This window comes from Notamacropus eugenii, chromosome 3 (assembly GCF_028372415.1).
Source record: "Notamacropus eugenii isolate mMacEug1 chromosome 3, mMacEug1.pri_v2, whole genome shotgun sequence".
In the NCBI taxonomy this organism is placed as follows: domain Eukaryota; kingdom Metazoa; phylum Chordata; class Mammalia; order Diprotodontia; family Macropodidae; genus Notamacropus; species Notamacropus eugenii.
In genome coordinates this window covers 15,387,142-15,400,536 of record NC_092874.1, presented here as the reverse complement: position 1 = coordinate 15,400,536, position 13,395 = coordinate 15,387,142, and the positions used below count along the sequence as shown (strand labels likewise).

Here is a 13,395-nt window from a genome sequence, read left to right as displayed (position 1 = left end):
GCTCTACTCCCCACAAGCTGTCGAGTGTCAACCCAGTAAACTGGTGGAGACGCTGTCAGGTAATGCGCACGCTACCCTGGAAGTTGGGGGGAGAGAGAGAGGGCGGGGGACGCTAAGGTGGTATATCGGCTAGAAGCAGAAGGGCAGACTTAGGGTCCGAGCAGAAAACCACCTGCGCCCACCCGGTGCCCGTTGCTTCCCTTCTCCCCTAGCGCTCACCATCCCCCTTTTTTCCTTTGCAGATTGGTCGCTCCCCGTTCTCTAGGTGGGCGCAATCTCGGAACTCGAGCCCGATCTTGGGGGGGACTAAGTGCAGCGGGAGTGGGTTGGTCTACTCGTTTTTTCGTTTTAATTTTTTCTTTTGTGCTAACCTGAACCAGGGTTGTAGCAATAGCACCAGCAATAGCAGCAGCACCAGAAGGAGGTGGGTTGGGTGGCGGGGTACAGAGACAGGACACCGGGACGGACAGTGACTGGGGGACTCTCAGGTAGGCGACAGGGAACGAGCGAGCCGGTAGAGATCCGTGCAGCACAGCGCTGCTGACCCGACTCTCCTGCCCCCTCTACCCACCCTTAGAGGCTCGGGGGACTGGGAACTGCGCTCGCTCCCGCTGGTTCAGCATCCCGGTCCCGCGCTCTCGCTGCCGAGGAGGAGTGGAGACCCTTTCATTGGGAATCTTCCTCGGGAGCGGCCAAGAGTCAGGGGCAGGTGGGTTCCTGGCCGCTGTCCGCGGCGCTGGGGTCTAAGACATAGCGCGCGCCTTCTCCATCTCCTCCTCCCCTCCACTCCTAGGTTCCGGGGGCCGCGGCATTTGGCTTTCAAGCTGGTGTGCGGAAGAAGGGTGGGTGTGTGCGTGTGTGTGCGCGCGCACGCGTGTGCATGCACGGCGGGGTCCGTCCGCCCGCCCGTCTGTGCGTGCGTGCGGTGGGTGGGGGTCCGCGCGCCCGCCCGCCCCCGCCCCCGCCCCGCTGCCAGGCTGCGGCTCTGGCTTGCTGCAGCTGCTGCAGCCGCCGTCGCCACCACCACCACCACCACCTTCTTCTCCTCCGCCACCACCGACGAGCCTGGCTGGAGACAAGGCGCGGCCGCCCGGGTCTAGGCGGCGACTAGCCCTTTTTTTGGCCGCTCGGAGAGTTCCCGCACGCATCCTGGCTCGCTCCGGGGGGCTGCGGCGACGATGGCGCCGCGGCCCTATGGGTGGGGGGGCGCCCCGGGCTGTCCGAGGTAGGGGGCGAGGTGAGGTTGCTCTTAGATAGTCGCCCGAAAACTGGGTGACGGGGTGGGGGTTGGGGGCTTGTGGAGAGGGGGAAATGAAAGGGGTGTTAGTCGTTGAAGAGGAGGGAAAAAAAGAGGGTCCGACTAGTTGGGGCGCTGTAGAGCCAAATTTCTAGGGAATTGTGGGTTTGGGGTTCCTCGGGGACTTTGCGCCCTGTCGCCCTTTTGGGGGGCTTCCTTCCTTTTGGAAAAACGTAACTTGGGGTTTTTTTGGTTCCCCTTTCTCCGCGTGACCCCACCTTTTAATGATATCTGTGGCCTCTGGGAACTACCTGAGGCAGCTTTTGTTGCCGAGCAAAGTGGGGGTGTCTCTAGCCCCCAGGTTTGGGTCTCTGAGTGAAGGCGCTGGGGTTATTCCACTGCGCCAGGGGTAGGGTGGGGGGGGACTGGAGAGTGGGAAACGTGCCCAGCATTTTAGCCGCGGAGGCTGTTCTTTCTGGGTGCTCTCCTCCCTCCTTCCCTCGCCCCCGCCCCTGTGCCAGAGAAGTGAGATTAGGTTTGAGATTGGGGTGTGGGCACCCACACACACACTTGGGAGGCTTCCAAGTGGTCCCCCTTAGTTGCTTGCCAACTGCCAATTTTTCCCTGCGGTTACTTGGGTGCAGCTTTAGCTCGATGAGGAAGGGAAGGAAGGGGAAGGGGGGCTGCAGACAAGCGAGGGGGGGCTGCAGACAAGCGACGTGGAACTGCGGCGGTGGCGGCCCTAAGTGCGCAGCGGGCTCAAGACCCGTTTTGCTCCCTTATCTGTTTGCAGGTAAAGTGGAGGTACATGGAAAGCTCATCGAGGTGGAGCACTCGGTCCCGAAGAGGCAGAGGTAATTGTCTTTTCTTTCCCTCCTCCCCGTTTTCCTTCCTCCTCTCTTCTCTCACCGCGCCCCCCCCCCCTCCCCTAGCCAAACCACTGCAGGAAGGGGAGGGGGCAATGAAAGCTCCCTCTCCGCACCACGAAAACGGGTTGCCACGACGGCGTCTGGCCCCCCTTGCCTGTGGCCCGCAGAATTTCTTCAGCTATTGAGACCCCTCCAGTCCCCCCCCTCCCGCTCCCCATCCCATCTCCACTAAGCCCAGGCTGCGGGCCAGACCTTTGGGTTGAGGGTGGTGGCTTGGGGAGGGGAGGGGCGGGGAGAGGAGGAGCGGGTTCTCTCTGAGTTGGGCGCACCTCAGAACCTGGGGACGGGACGGACGGGTAGCCTGGGGGAGGACATTGAGAAAGGGAAGGGAGGGCTTCGAAATCACAATTTCGGGAGGTGAGAGGGGGGAGTGAGCAGGACAGGAGATGGGCTGATTTGCGTTACATAACGGACGGGCACGTGAGGGACTGAGCGGCTCGTCGGCGGCGGCATCCCAGAGAGGGAGAGGAAGGAAAGAACCGTAAGTACATTTTCCGATAGTCCCTCCCCGTGAAAATGGGGAAGGGTCTCTGCAAGCCCGGATTTCGAAGCCCCCAGCCGCCGCCCGCCGTCGGCAGAGCTGCAAATGTGAGTAGCCATCATTCTGATTCTCCTCCCGCTCCCCAATAAAATAAACCCCGAAGAGATCTGTTTTTCCACGTAGACTTCCCCCCACCTCCCTCCACAGCCCAGGTCCTTCGAGCCCCAGATTTGAGCAGACTTAGCGAGGAGGGAGGGGAGAGAGGGGGCAGGAAACGGCTGGGGCGGGCGCTCTCGCAGCCAGCCTAGAGGATGCGCAGGTCCACCCGACGGCGCACTAGCGCAGACTGTCACTTGACCAAAAAAAAAAAAAAAAAAAAGCAAGCCTCCCCCGGCTGCGACTGCTGCCCTGGCGGCCGCGACGCAGCAGCAGCTACGCAGTTGCTAGCCTCTCGCTCCAAAGGCGTTTTACCTCCTCCCTGTGGCCCTCTAGCCGCCCTGCAGCTCTTGGGCTGGCAGAAAAAGAGGGATGGGATGGTGGGCTTGTAGAGGTGGTTCAGGGAATGGCCTGAGGCCAAGACCAGAAGGTAAATCGCCAAGGTTGAACTTGAAAACCAGAGTCTCCCTTATGGATGATGAGAGGAGAGGTGGGGAAGCAAAGACCAGCTTCAGGCTGGTCTGGGGGGTTCGAGGGCAACAGGTCAGGGAGAAATACAATTAGGAATAGTCAAGGTGCTACCCCTGTTGACCTCAGAAAAAGACATTCTGGGGGTTTCTATACCATAAAGGTAGCGAACAGCCCCACGCCGACTGATAATAGCAAGGAAAAAAGGTTTCACCAAGTGCGTGCTTTCCCCTCCATTTGCCCTTGTACCCAAAGCGTGGGCTCTCTGCATTTTGCTCCCTGCTTGGTCTGTTTCAAATGTCATTGTTTTTCCCTTTCATGTTCTTGTTCTGGAAAAACAAAAAACTCCAAAAAAACATTACACCGAAAACCTAACGGGCCCACTTAGGAATATATCACAGGTGAAAAGACCTTTATTCTTGTTATATGTAATATACTTGCATAGTGGTATATGATATGGTCAACTGTTTCTAACTCTAAGCTTCCAGCTTGAAACACACAAAGAAACTGGTCATCTCTATGCGCTTGTGGAGTGTAGTCTATGCAGACCCCTTCTCCCCCAGAGATATGAATTCTGGGGTGAGGACTCATTATTTTATTTGAGCAGGGAACCCTTTTGTGATATAAAATAGTGGAAAAGAATGATTTTTTTTTCCTCTTAAGCTTCTTTTCCCATTCAAGGAATGAAGAAAAATCCTGAAGGGCATTGTAAAGAAAAGTAGGTATTCCAGATAAAGTGGGGCAGGTCCTGGTGAGCTCTGGAGTATGAAATATTATAGGTAATTTGTAGGCAGCAGTTCTAGTGTCTCCCTTCGAAGTAGGTTTACCAAAGTAATACCCCATTTTTTACAGCTCTGACTGATGGGCAAGATTAGAATTCTGACACCGCCATTCCCATACTTTTATACCTTAATTTTTTGGTCCACTTGAAAATGTATTGGGATCAATTCAGACTTTCCTACCAGCACCCTGACTCAAACTCTCCAGCGCAGTGGATATTCCTTTAGTTAAAACTGTGAATATGCTAAGAGACTTCACAGTTCTGTCCTTTCCAAATTAGCGGGGGCTTTTCATTTTGGTCCCATATGGAAGGTGAGAGCTTCTATTTTTCTCAGCTTCCTTTCAATAAAGAAGAACTTGTTTAGTTACACTTTCAAGGCCAGAAAGAGGGGAATAGTTTTTTTGGTAACCCCCAAACCCCTCACGGGGCAGTTCAAACTATGCTTTTAGAAAGCCTAACCAGGATCATCCTGGGAATTGGACCAGCCCCATTTATTTTCACCAACTCATACGTCGTGTGGCCCGTATACGCTGAGATTTGTAAAGCGCTTTGCGCTACAGGAATATTATTTTGAGATTCCTGCCCCTTGGGATCGGAGAATTAAGCCCTCCCCTCCCCTTTCCCGGCATGATCTTCGGCATCATAATTCAGGTTTCTCAGGCCGACAAATCTACCCCACTGGCCCCCTTCCCCCGCCAGCCTGGCAGCTCCCGCCTTTACTGGGGCGGGGGCGGGGGCTGGGGGGGGGGGTAAGTGTAGGAAATAGTGGAAAGGCAATGAAGGTGCTGCCTCTTCCCCCCTCCCCCACGCCATTGCGGCAGGCTTCTGCTCTCGGGCCACCTTCGAAAGAGGCATTTTTGCTCGAACCCGCCCCGCAGGCAGGCAGTTTGCATTGATCCCAGACAGTTCCACCGCTCTGCTCCCAGGGCCACCAGGGCTAGGGGGAGGAGAAAGGCGAGAATGCCGCCGAATGGGTAATCTGTATCCGCAACACGTCCAGGAGAGAAAGGTCAAGAAAAGGGGTGTCAGGGTTTGGGTCCGGAAGGCCGACCCCTGCAGAGGGCGCTAACCGTGACATTCAATGGCTTCCAGTCCTAACTGGGAGGGTCGGCCGATACACGGGCTTCCCGTAAAGGGAGCCCACCTTTGCACAAATGACCTTTAGACCACAGGGAAGGACAGGTTGGGAAGGGGGCTGCCCAGACTGCTTATCGAAGCCCCGAGAGGGAGAGAAGGGGCCGGCTGCAAATTAAAAGTTAGGGAGCCCGGCCCGAGAGATGATTGGGTGGAACCAGCCAGCGGCAAGTTCTGGTCAGTTTGGTTCCCCGCCCCCCCCCCCCCCCCCCCTCCGGCCCCAAGAGCTGCGCTGCGGCAGATGGATTGGAGGGATACAGGGAAGAGAGCTCTAAGCCCTAGTAGGTGGCCGAGCCCAACCGCTGTGGGTTCTGAAGACTGCTGCAGTCTCCAAGGCAACGTGGCATGTCTGTCTTCAGCCGCCTGTGAACTTGAAGATGGTAGCAAGACACTGTAGGGTTTTAGACGCCTTCCGTACTAGGCCAGAGAAGACAGAATTGGCCATCTTAACCCGCTTCTTGATGGGGCCCCACTTCCCCATCCCCTAGAGGGATTAGTATGGACATGACTTTGTCTCTTTGCTCATGGGAACAAGGCTGGTGGAACCAAGGGTAGTGACACCCCCACCCCTTTCCTTTTCCTTCGGAGGGTAGAGAGGGACTAGGATGAATATTCAAGTCTTGACATCTTTGAGAGGCTCCTAGTTGAACAAGGTGGTTGGAGCAGCTGGAATGGGGCGGGGGGGGGGGGGGGGAGCAGTGTGCTGGCTACTGTGTGATTATGTAAATAGCAATGATGTCACTTGTTCGAGGGTCTTTGTGGCTGGGGAGGGGGATGGGAAGGTTTCTGGTCCTGGCCCCCTGCGGGGGACGGGGCTCGGCTTTTTGTTCTAACCTTGCCTTTTGTCAAACAAACAAACATACACAAAAAACCCGGAGCTCCTTCTTGCGTCTCTTGGTTGCCACTTTCTCTCACTTCTAAATTACTACATTCCCTCGGGTTTGATTTTTTGGCCAGATTTAGCTGTTTCCTCTTTGATTGGGTTTGTATCGAGGCAGGTAATACAGAACTAAATTCCCTACTCCCCTCACTTTTCCATCAATTAAGGCTGACTCGATCCATTTGTGGTGGTGCCTGGATTGAAGACTTGGAAGGTAGGTGATATCCTGCTTCTTGTCCAGTCTAGTGAAAAGGAAATTAAAAAAAAAAAGTATTCACCATTAAAGTTGGATAAACATAAACAGCGTATGTTAAGCATCATAAGTAGTCAATATTAAATGGTTTAAGATAACCATCTTTAAAAAATAAAAGAGAGGCTAGGTTCTTCACCTTTCCCTTCCTGGTCCTATTAGGCTTTAAACCAAGTAAGGGAGGTGTCTTTTGCTCGGATGTAAAATCAAATATGGAAACCAAGGAAACTCAAACGCTCATGTTTCCTTCATATTAGTTCTTAGCCTAATGGAGAGGGAGCCTTCTCTTAAGAACCACCCCTTTTCGGGTCATTTTCTCTCTCCTAGAAGCTTAAAATGAAGCTGCATTGGCCTCTAAATGTAAAAACCTCAGTTTAAGGAGACGGCTGTCTAGCCTGAAGACTTGTAAGTCTTATCGAAGGTCTTATTTCCCTTGCTCCGCAAGAATTTTATAGAACTGATTTTTATGAAATTAGTAACGTATACAAGTGCCCAAATGTGACTTCTTTGACCACTGTGTATACAGGAATACCTTGGGGACTTTTTAAACAATGCCTCCAGAAGTAAGGAAATTTATTCGGCCATCCCGTGACTTTAAACTTTAAGCATTAATTTAATGATTCTTTATTAACTGAGCCATAAGAAAATTATTTATTAAATATTCTAGACAAATTAATTGGTAATCCTGACATACGACATAGCTACCCTTCCCAAGTTTTAGCCAAAACAGAAGCTAAAATATACAAACATATTGCCTTCTCATAGTAGGCTGCTTGGGAGACTGACAAAAATATTTAAAGGTGTTTTAGTTACCTTGCATTTTTAAATGCACAATTTAAAATTTTAAGTCAAGAATTTTGACATGTGCCTAAAAGCAAAGTGCAGGAGGTGAGAGGAAGAAGACATTTAGAACTTAGAAGGCTAGGTAGTAATTTTGAATCTTAAGTCGGGAATCTAGCCTTCCTGCTAACCAATACAAATAAGTTCTTTAACTGAGTCAAGTCCTATTACAACCAGTTCTAAGGAAACGGTCCCAGGTCCTTTTGTTATAGAATTTTTTGAGGCTCTTTGAAAAAAGTGAGCCACCAGGCACTATTTAGTTATTTTAAAATGTGTTGTATGAAGATTTGTGACTTTGGATGTAATTGGCTGCACTGTAGGGTTGTCTTTCTCCTGTGTTCTGGTTGGGCTTAATGACCTCCAAGGGGAGATGATTTTTGAATCGCTTTAAAATCCTTTCCTCATACATATTTGGGTAATTAATACCTTGTTGATTAAAATAAATTGACATTAAGAGTGAGTTGCCAAGTAACTATGGAATTTTTTAGAAGTATTTGTTATAGCTTTTGGCAATAACTTTTTCTAGGAATACATTTTTTTAAATGAAGGCATGAAATAGCCATTCAGTTGTTTTGGCACTTAGTATGTGTGATTTGGGGGAGAGATGGAAAGGGGAAAAACGAAGTCGTTAGCCTATGCTGTACTTGGCAATGTTCTCTTTACATATACAAAGTTCTAGTCATGGAATTAGGGACTGCGTAGAACTGTGTCCCAGGTGCCTGGAGTCCATGGGCTTAGGAGTGGATTTGGCAACTGGGGTCTGACTGGTATGTGCAGATTTGGTGTAATTTCCCCAGACATTCCCTGTTTCCTTTACCTCCAGAATAGCCTATAGCACCAAGACAGTTTGATTTAGTTGGACCTTGCTTCTCCTATGTCAAGGGACATTGTTAATGTTGAATGAAATTTTATGAATAAGAATGTTAGAGCTTTTTGTGTTTGAACTGAAAGTTTGTGAAGTACTCTACATAGATACTAGTATCTTATAATTTTAATGTTTTTTATAGACAGGTTATGAATTATCCTGTAATTCAATATAAAATTTTAGAATGTGTGTGCGCACATATACATAAATACATATATACATGTGTATATAGATGAATATGGTGATATGGATTAAGGCTACAGTAGACTTGATTTATTAATGGTAGAAAAATATCTATACTCATACATTTGTTAAGATTTGCTAAGTGCTTTATATGGTTAATTAGAACTAGTCTTTGCTCCTTTTCATTTCACTGAAAGTGCTCTTTATTTTTCCCGTTAAACATGACCGTATGAATGGTTAACAGACATAATGGGTTTACAGACATAATGCATATGAAATGTACTGTTCTCTCAAGATCCTGAAATTTGATTACGTGGCTGTTGGAAGCATCACTTATTGAAGGAATATTCTCGAAGGGACTCAGTGGAGCCTTTAGCTGGGCTTTGACAAGGCCAGTTCCTTCTTTAGAATTTTTTTTTCAATGCTGGACTATTTTTTAAAAATCTTTTTTTTAAGTTCAGCTTGTCTAGTCTTCTGGTTGAACATAAGAAGCAATTTGAGCATATTGTATTGGGAGGCTGTTTTTCAAACTGGGCTTATTATCATCTCAGTCCAGTCTTATTAACCTCTGACATAGAATAAGGTTTTATTTTTTTTTGTTCTGTTTACATTTACAAGCACTGAAATGACATTGTTGGATTTAAAGTGACTTAAACTGGGGTAGGTGACAGAGCCTTCTTGACCGCATTGGCTTCCTGCTTCCCTGGCTTGCTTAGACAAGGAAAAGTATTGTGGAAGATGAGAAACACTACCTCCCTGAATACAATGTCTTCCAGACTTGAAGGTTAATGGAATTTGGACTGATTGTCTTGTAGCATTGATAGTGATAGGGGATCAGAATCAGAAATACTTTCGGGATCTCCTACTGATAGCTGAATTTGGATTTGATTTATATGCTTTGCTCACAAACCATTTAAGCAGGTAATCCATGTTGTCATATATTCGTTTTATAAATGAAGAAACAGTTAAATGATAACAAAGATTAGGTTCCAACTCTGACAGGATTTTTAATACTAACCCACCCTTTAGGGGCCCTCTTTTGACAACATCCCTGGCAGGTGGTGCTCCAACTTCTTTCTACTGGCACACTTTGATTGCTGGGAAGCTCCCTACTTAACTGGACCCCTGATTACAATGTTAGGGCAGCTCCTTTTTTGGAGCAATCAGCCCTCCTCTGACTTGTTACATTGGTTCTTGTACTTTCCTATATGGAGTCAGTTATCTTCCTTTGGCCTGACACCCTGCCCACCCCCCAACCCCCCAGCTATTTGATGACACCACTATCATGTCTCCTGTCAGTCTTTTCTAGGCTCATCATCTCCAATTCCTTCAGCTGTCACTCTGATGACATGATTTCCATACCTTTCACCATCTTTTGGGTGAGCTCCAGGTTGTCAATATCCCTCTTAAAATTTGGTGCCCACAGCAGAATATGTTATTCCAGATATAGTTAGCCTAGTACAGAGATCTGGATGTCATTTTATGAATATGGTCCAAAGTGACATGAGTTTTTCTGGGCAAAAAGGTTGCGTGTGACTGACTTGTCCATCCTGCCTTTGGGATATTCAATCTCCATCCTGGACTAGTGTAGGAGGTTTTTGGTTTTTTTTTTTTTAACTTAAGTGCAGTTAAATATATGTAACCCTACTAAATTTCATTTTAGTTTTATATCCTTTAGTGTAGGTCAAGGGATCCTGGGGAAACCAGTGGCTTATTAGAAGGTTTTAGTATTTAGATCTATTCCTCTACTTCTCAACTCTTTTGTTTCTAAATGTTTAAATGGTATTCAATAAATGCCAATGTCAGAGGGCAGATATTTTCAGAAATGATGACTTTCCAAGGATAGACTGGGGAGGGGATCTAGGTTTTAACCAGTTAGCCAGCAACTAGCTATAAATAATCAAGTTTTCAACATGAAATACAATTAAAACCCCGTATGCCAGCAGTGGATAGAGGGTAAATTCAGGAAGGACTTGTATTCAAGCTGGATACATACCCTTTTGTCACCCCAGGCTATTTGCCAAGATTATTAGAAATTTATTACTTCTATTGGGGGGGGGGGGAGTCTGCCTTTAGGGAATCTCTTACTAAGAAATCTGGTCTAGACCCCAAAACAAACAAAAAAAGCCTCCTCCTCCCACCATCCAGGGTACTGGCTTAACTGTCCTGTCCAGGGGACCCCTTTCTCTCCTGCCTACTACATAATTGTTTCACATTCTCATCTGTAATATTTTAAGTATTCAATTTCATTTGTTCTGGGAACTTCATACGCTGATGCAAATCACAGTTCCTCTCTAATGGCTTAGTTTAAACCCAGCCCCAGCTCACCTTACTGCCTCACCGGCTAATTAAATTATTTCAGAATCTTCTTGGTATCTTTTGACAACCATGGAGTTTTCTGTCTTAGAAAGATGCTGGAAATGGAAATTTCTCCAATGGTGAGGACCTCTGGAAATTGAGCAAGGTTGGTCCTTAGATGAAGTCCTTAGCTTAGATCGTCTCCAGGCCAGCATCTAACTCCGTTCCTGTCCCAGGACTCTGGTCTCTCGTGTTAGTGAGATAAGACATTGAAATCCAACTTGAGTGAAGGGACATCTGCATTATAATGTGATGCGTAAGACTGAAGTTATTATCAGAGCCACTGGGCTCCAGTAATCTTGGAGGAAATCTAGCATTTTCTTGATCATCCCAGGCACAATCCCATCATCCCAGAAGTACCATGGGGTTCTGTGTAGCGCAGGAATTTGAGTGTGTGTAGAGGGGATGTTCAGTCCATTGATCCACTTAAGGTAAAAGACCAGGTTTAATAAGGAGGATGCTACTGCCGCTTTTGATGACACCTTGGGGAAGTATATTGTGAGGAAATTAACTGGAGATAAAATGTAGCATCACTTTATAAATATTAATTCTTAGAGGCAAACTCAAGACCATTTAGAGATCCCTCCGCAATCCTCCCACATGTGTAAGGTGAGATGAAGAGGAGAAATGTGGGTGCTTGGAGTTGAATATATGATGTTACTGTTGCTTCTCTTTGGGCATCTGGAAACAAATTAATTTTACAAACCAATCATGTAGGAAAAAAATTCCCCGATACTGCCAAGTAACTAAACTGCAGGGAGCCTCTCTGCTGCAGAGTCTGGACCAGGACAGAGGCACCACCCAAATCTGGCCAGTACTCTGACCCTATATCTCTTCCTGATTTGAGAACCCTGATGCTGTATCCACTGGAGTCAGGTAGTAGAGAGAGGGGAACCTGACAAATCGTCCTTGGCACTGGACTCAAGCAGAGTTCCCTGCAAGCTCTCAGTGGATGGTTGGTCCTTTGTGTGGCCGGGAGGTGACAGCTTCAGCGCAGCAGGGACAGCCTGACCAAAGGGATATAAGCAAGGTACAGTTAGAACAGTAGAAAACTCACTTCTAAGCAGTATATTTTTTTTGGATTCAATTATAAAGGATAGTTTTCCCTATTGAATGTTGAAGCCAAGATATCGTCACTGTCCCTTAAAATGGACTGGAGATAGGTGGGAAGAATGTGAATTTCATTTTGATAGTGTGGTGCTTTAGTTAAGATGAGTCTGCCTCATTCTCCCTAGACCCTGGGAATAGTTAAAAAAACAAAACAAAACAAAACAAACCTTTGAGGCAGTTGATTTTTTTTTTTTAATCTGAGGTCAGGACTATGTAACAGCTTCTAGTGATACTGCTGCTCTGAAACTCAGTTTCTTTTTCTGTAAACTAAGGTAAGATTTCTTCTAACTCGAAATCTCTGATCTTATATCTTGGGAGGAGGTGAATTTTCTTAGACAGGGAAGCCTTAATAAAATCTTGTTTGATTAAAGAGAGAAACCAAATATCTGAAGAAAAGGAGAAATTCTGAAAGGGGAGATGGGCGGGCAATACCTTTGGCTCAGCGTAGACCCCAGTGATGAGACAAGATACAAAGGAACACTTATTAGCAACCTTAGGCTGCAATTAAATATTATTTGAAATTTCCCAATAGGTTTGCCTAAAAACAACAACAAAAACCCCTCCCTGAATTTCCTTTTGTGATTGGATAACCTGTCCTTTATCTATTTTGTAAATCTGGGACTGTTAAAATGAGTATGTAGAAAAGCTGAATATTTTCTACAGTCATAGATTTCAAGTTGAAATGGACCCCAACATTTATCTAGCTTAACCTGCTACTTTTATGTAAGAGAAAACTGAAGTCCAAAGAATTTACTACTTATCCACTGTCTCATAGGTAGCAAATGGTGAAGCTGAAATTTAATCTCAAGCTGATAAACCTCTCATTTGTCTCTCTCCACTGTGCAATCTGAATCAATGTATTTGTACAGAATTTAATCTTACACAGGCTTGCTTTCTGTGAGATGGAGGAGTTTACTCCCTTCTCTGGTACAGATAGCGATCCCCGATTGCACCAGCCTTTGTGGATGAAATCTGCCAATGTGTAATTGATAAGTCAGTAATTTACAGAATAATGTTTTCAAAGCATGCTCCTTCTTAATCGTCTCACTTTTGTTTCCTCTAATGACAAAGAAAAAGAATGAAAATACTTTGGAGGGCAATTAATTGGTCTTAGGCAAATTGCTTCCCCTTTCTGAATCTGTTTCCTCACTTGTAAAATGCAGTGAATAGTCTACCTATTTTCAAAGATTGCTTCCAGTTCTAAATGGATGAGAATTCATCTTTTGGTCTCTTTAGCTATTTGAAAATTCACACATGAGAATGAAATATTTGAAATAAAAAGACTGGAAGATCTGTATGTCAGATACTTAGAAAAGAGCAAACTTTTTCAGAAAACAAAATCATGCTGGTCTCAGAAGGAGCATGCACGTAGTGGAAGAGAGACCATGAAAACTGGCTGCTGTGACTTTTTCTGTCAGTAGAGAGGAGATGGGAACAAATGAACAGTTAGCTGTAGGCCCCTTAAAGTTCTTGAAAAATTTTGAAGGGTGTTGTAAGTGACAGAATGCAAGTTTGAAATGAAATCTTTCTGGCATCACAAGGATGATGTCTGGGTACCAGGAAGAATTTGACTATGTGGTAAGGAATGACACCTGTTCTCAGGTAGAAAAGGGAGTGAGGGGACATTTTTTACCTTCTGAACAGTCTTACTTTGTAGACTCATGAAAATGTGTACAATTAACTACTTCACATCAGTTCCAGTTAGTTCAAGGGTTGGTCTTTT

General features: G+C 46.5%; 1 protein-coding gene across 9 annotated transcripts in view; it reads left to right on the top strand.

Moving 5' to 3' along the window:
* Positions 1–13,395, top strand: part of IGF2BP3 (insulin like growth factor 2 mRNA binding protein 3) — a 102,927-nt gene that overhangs the window by 1,047 nt on the left and 88,485 nt on the right. For 5 of the 9 annotated variants that reach the window (XM_072650923.1, XM_072650922.1, XM_072650921.1 and 2 more), the window contains exon 2: positions 2,031–2,091. In XM_072650923.1, coding sequence (XP_072507024.1) covers positions 2,031–2,091 — 61 coding nt within the window. Of the gene's footprint in view, positions 1–963; positions 1,238–2,030; positions 2,092–5,442; positions 5,738–13,395 lie in introns of those variants that run through there. The other 4 variants (XM_072650926.1, XM_072650925.1, XM_072650924.1 and 1 more) reach the window with 4 other exon arrangements.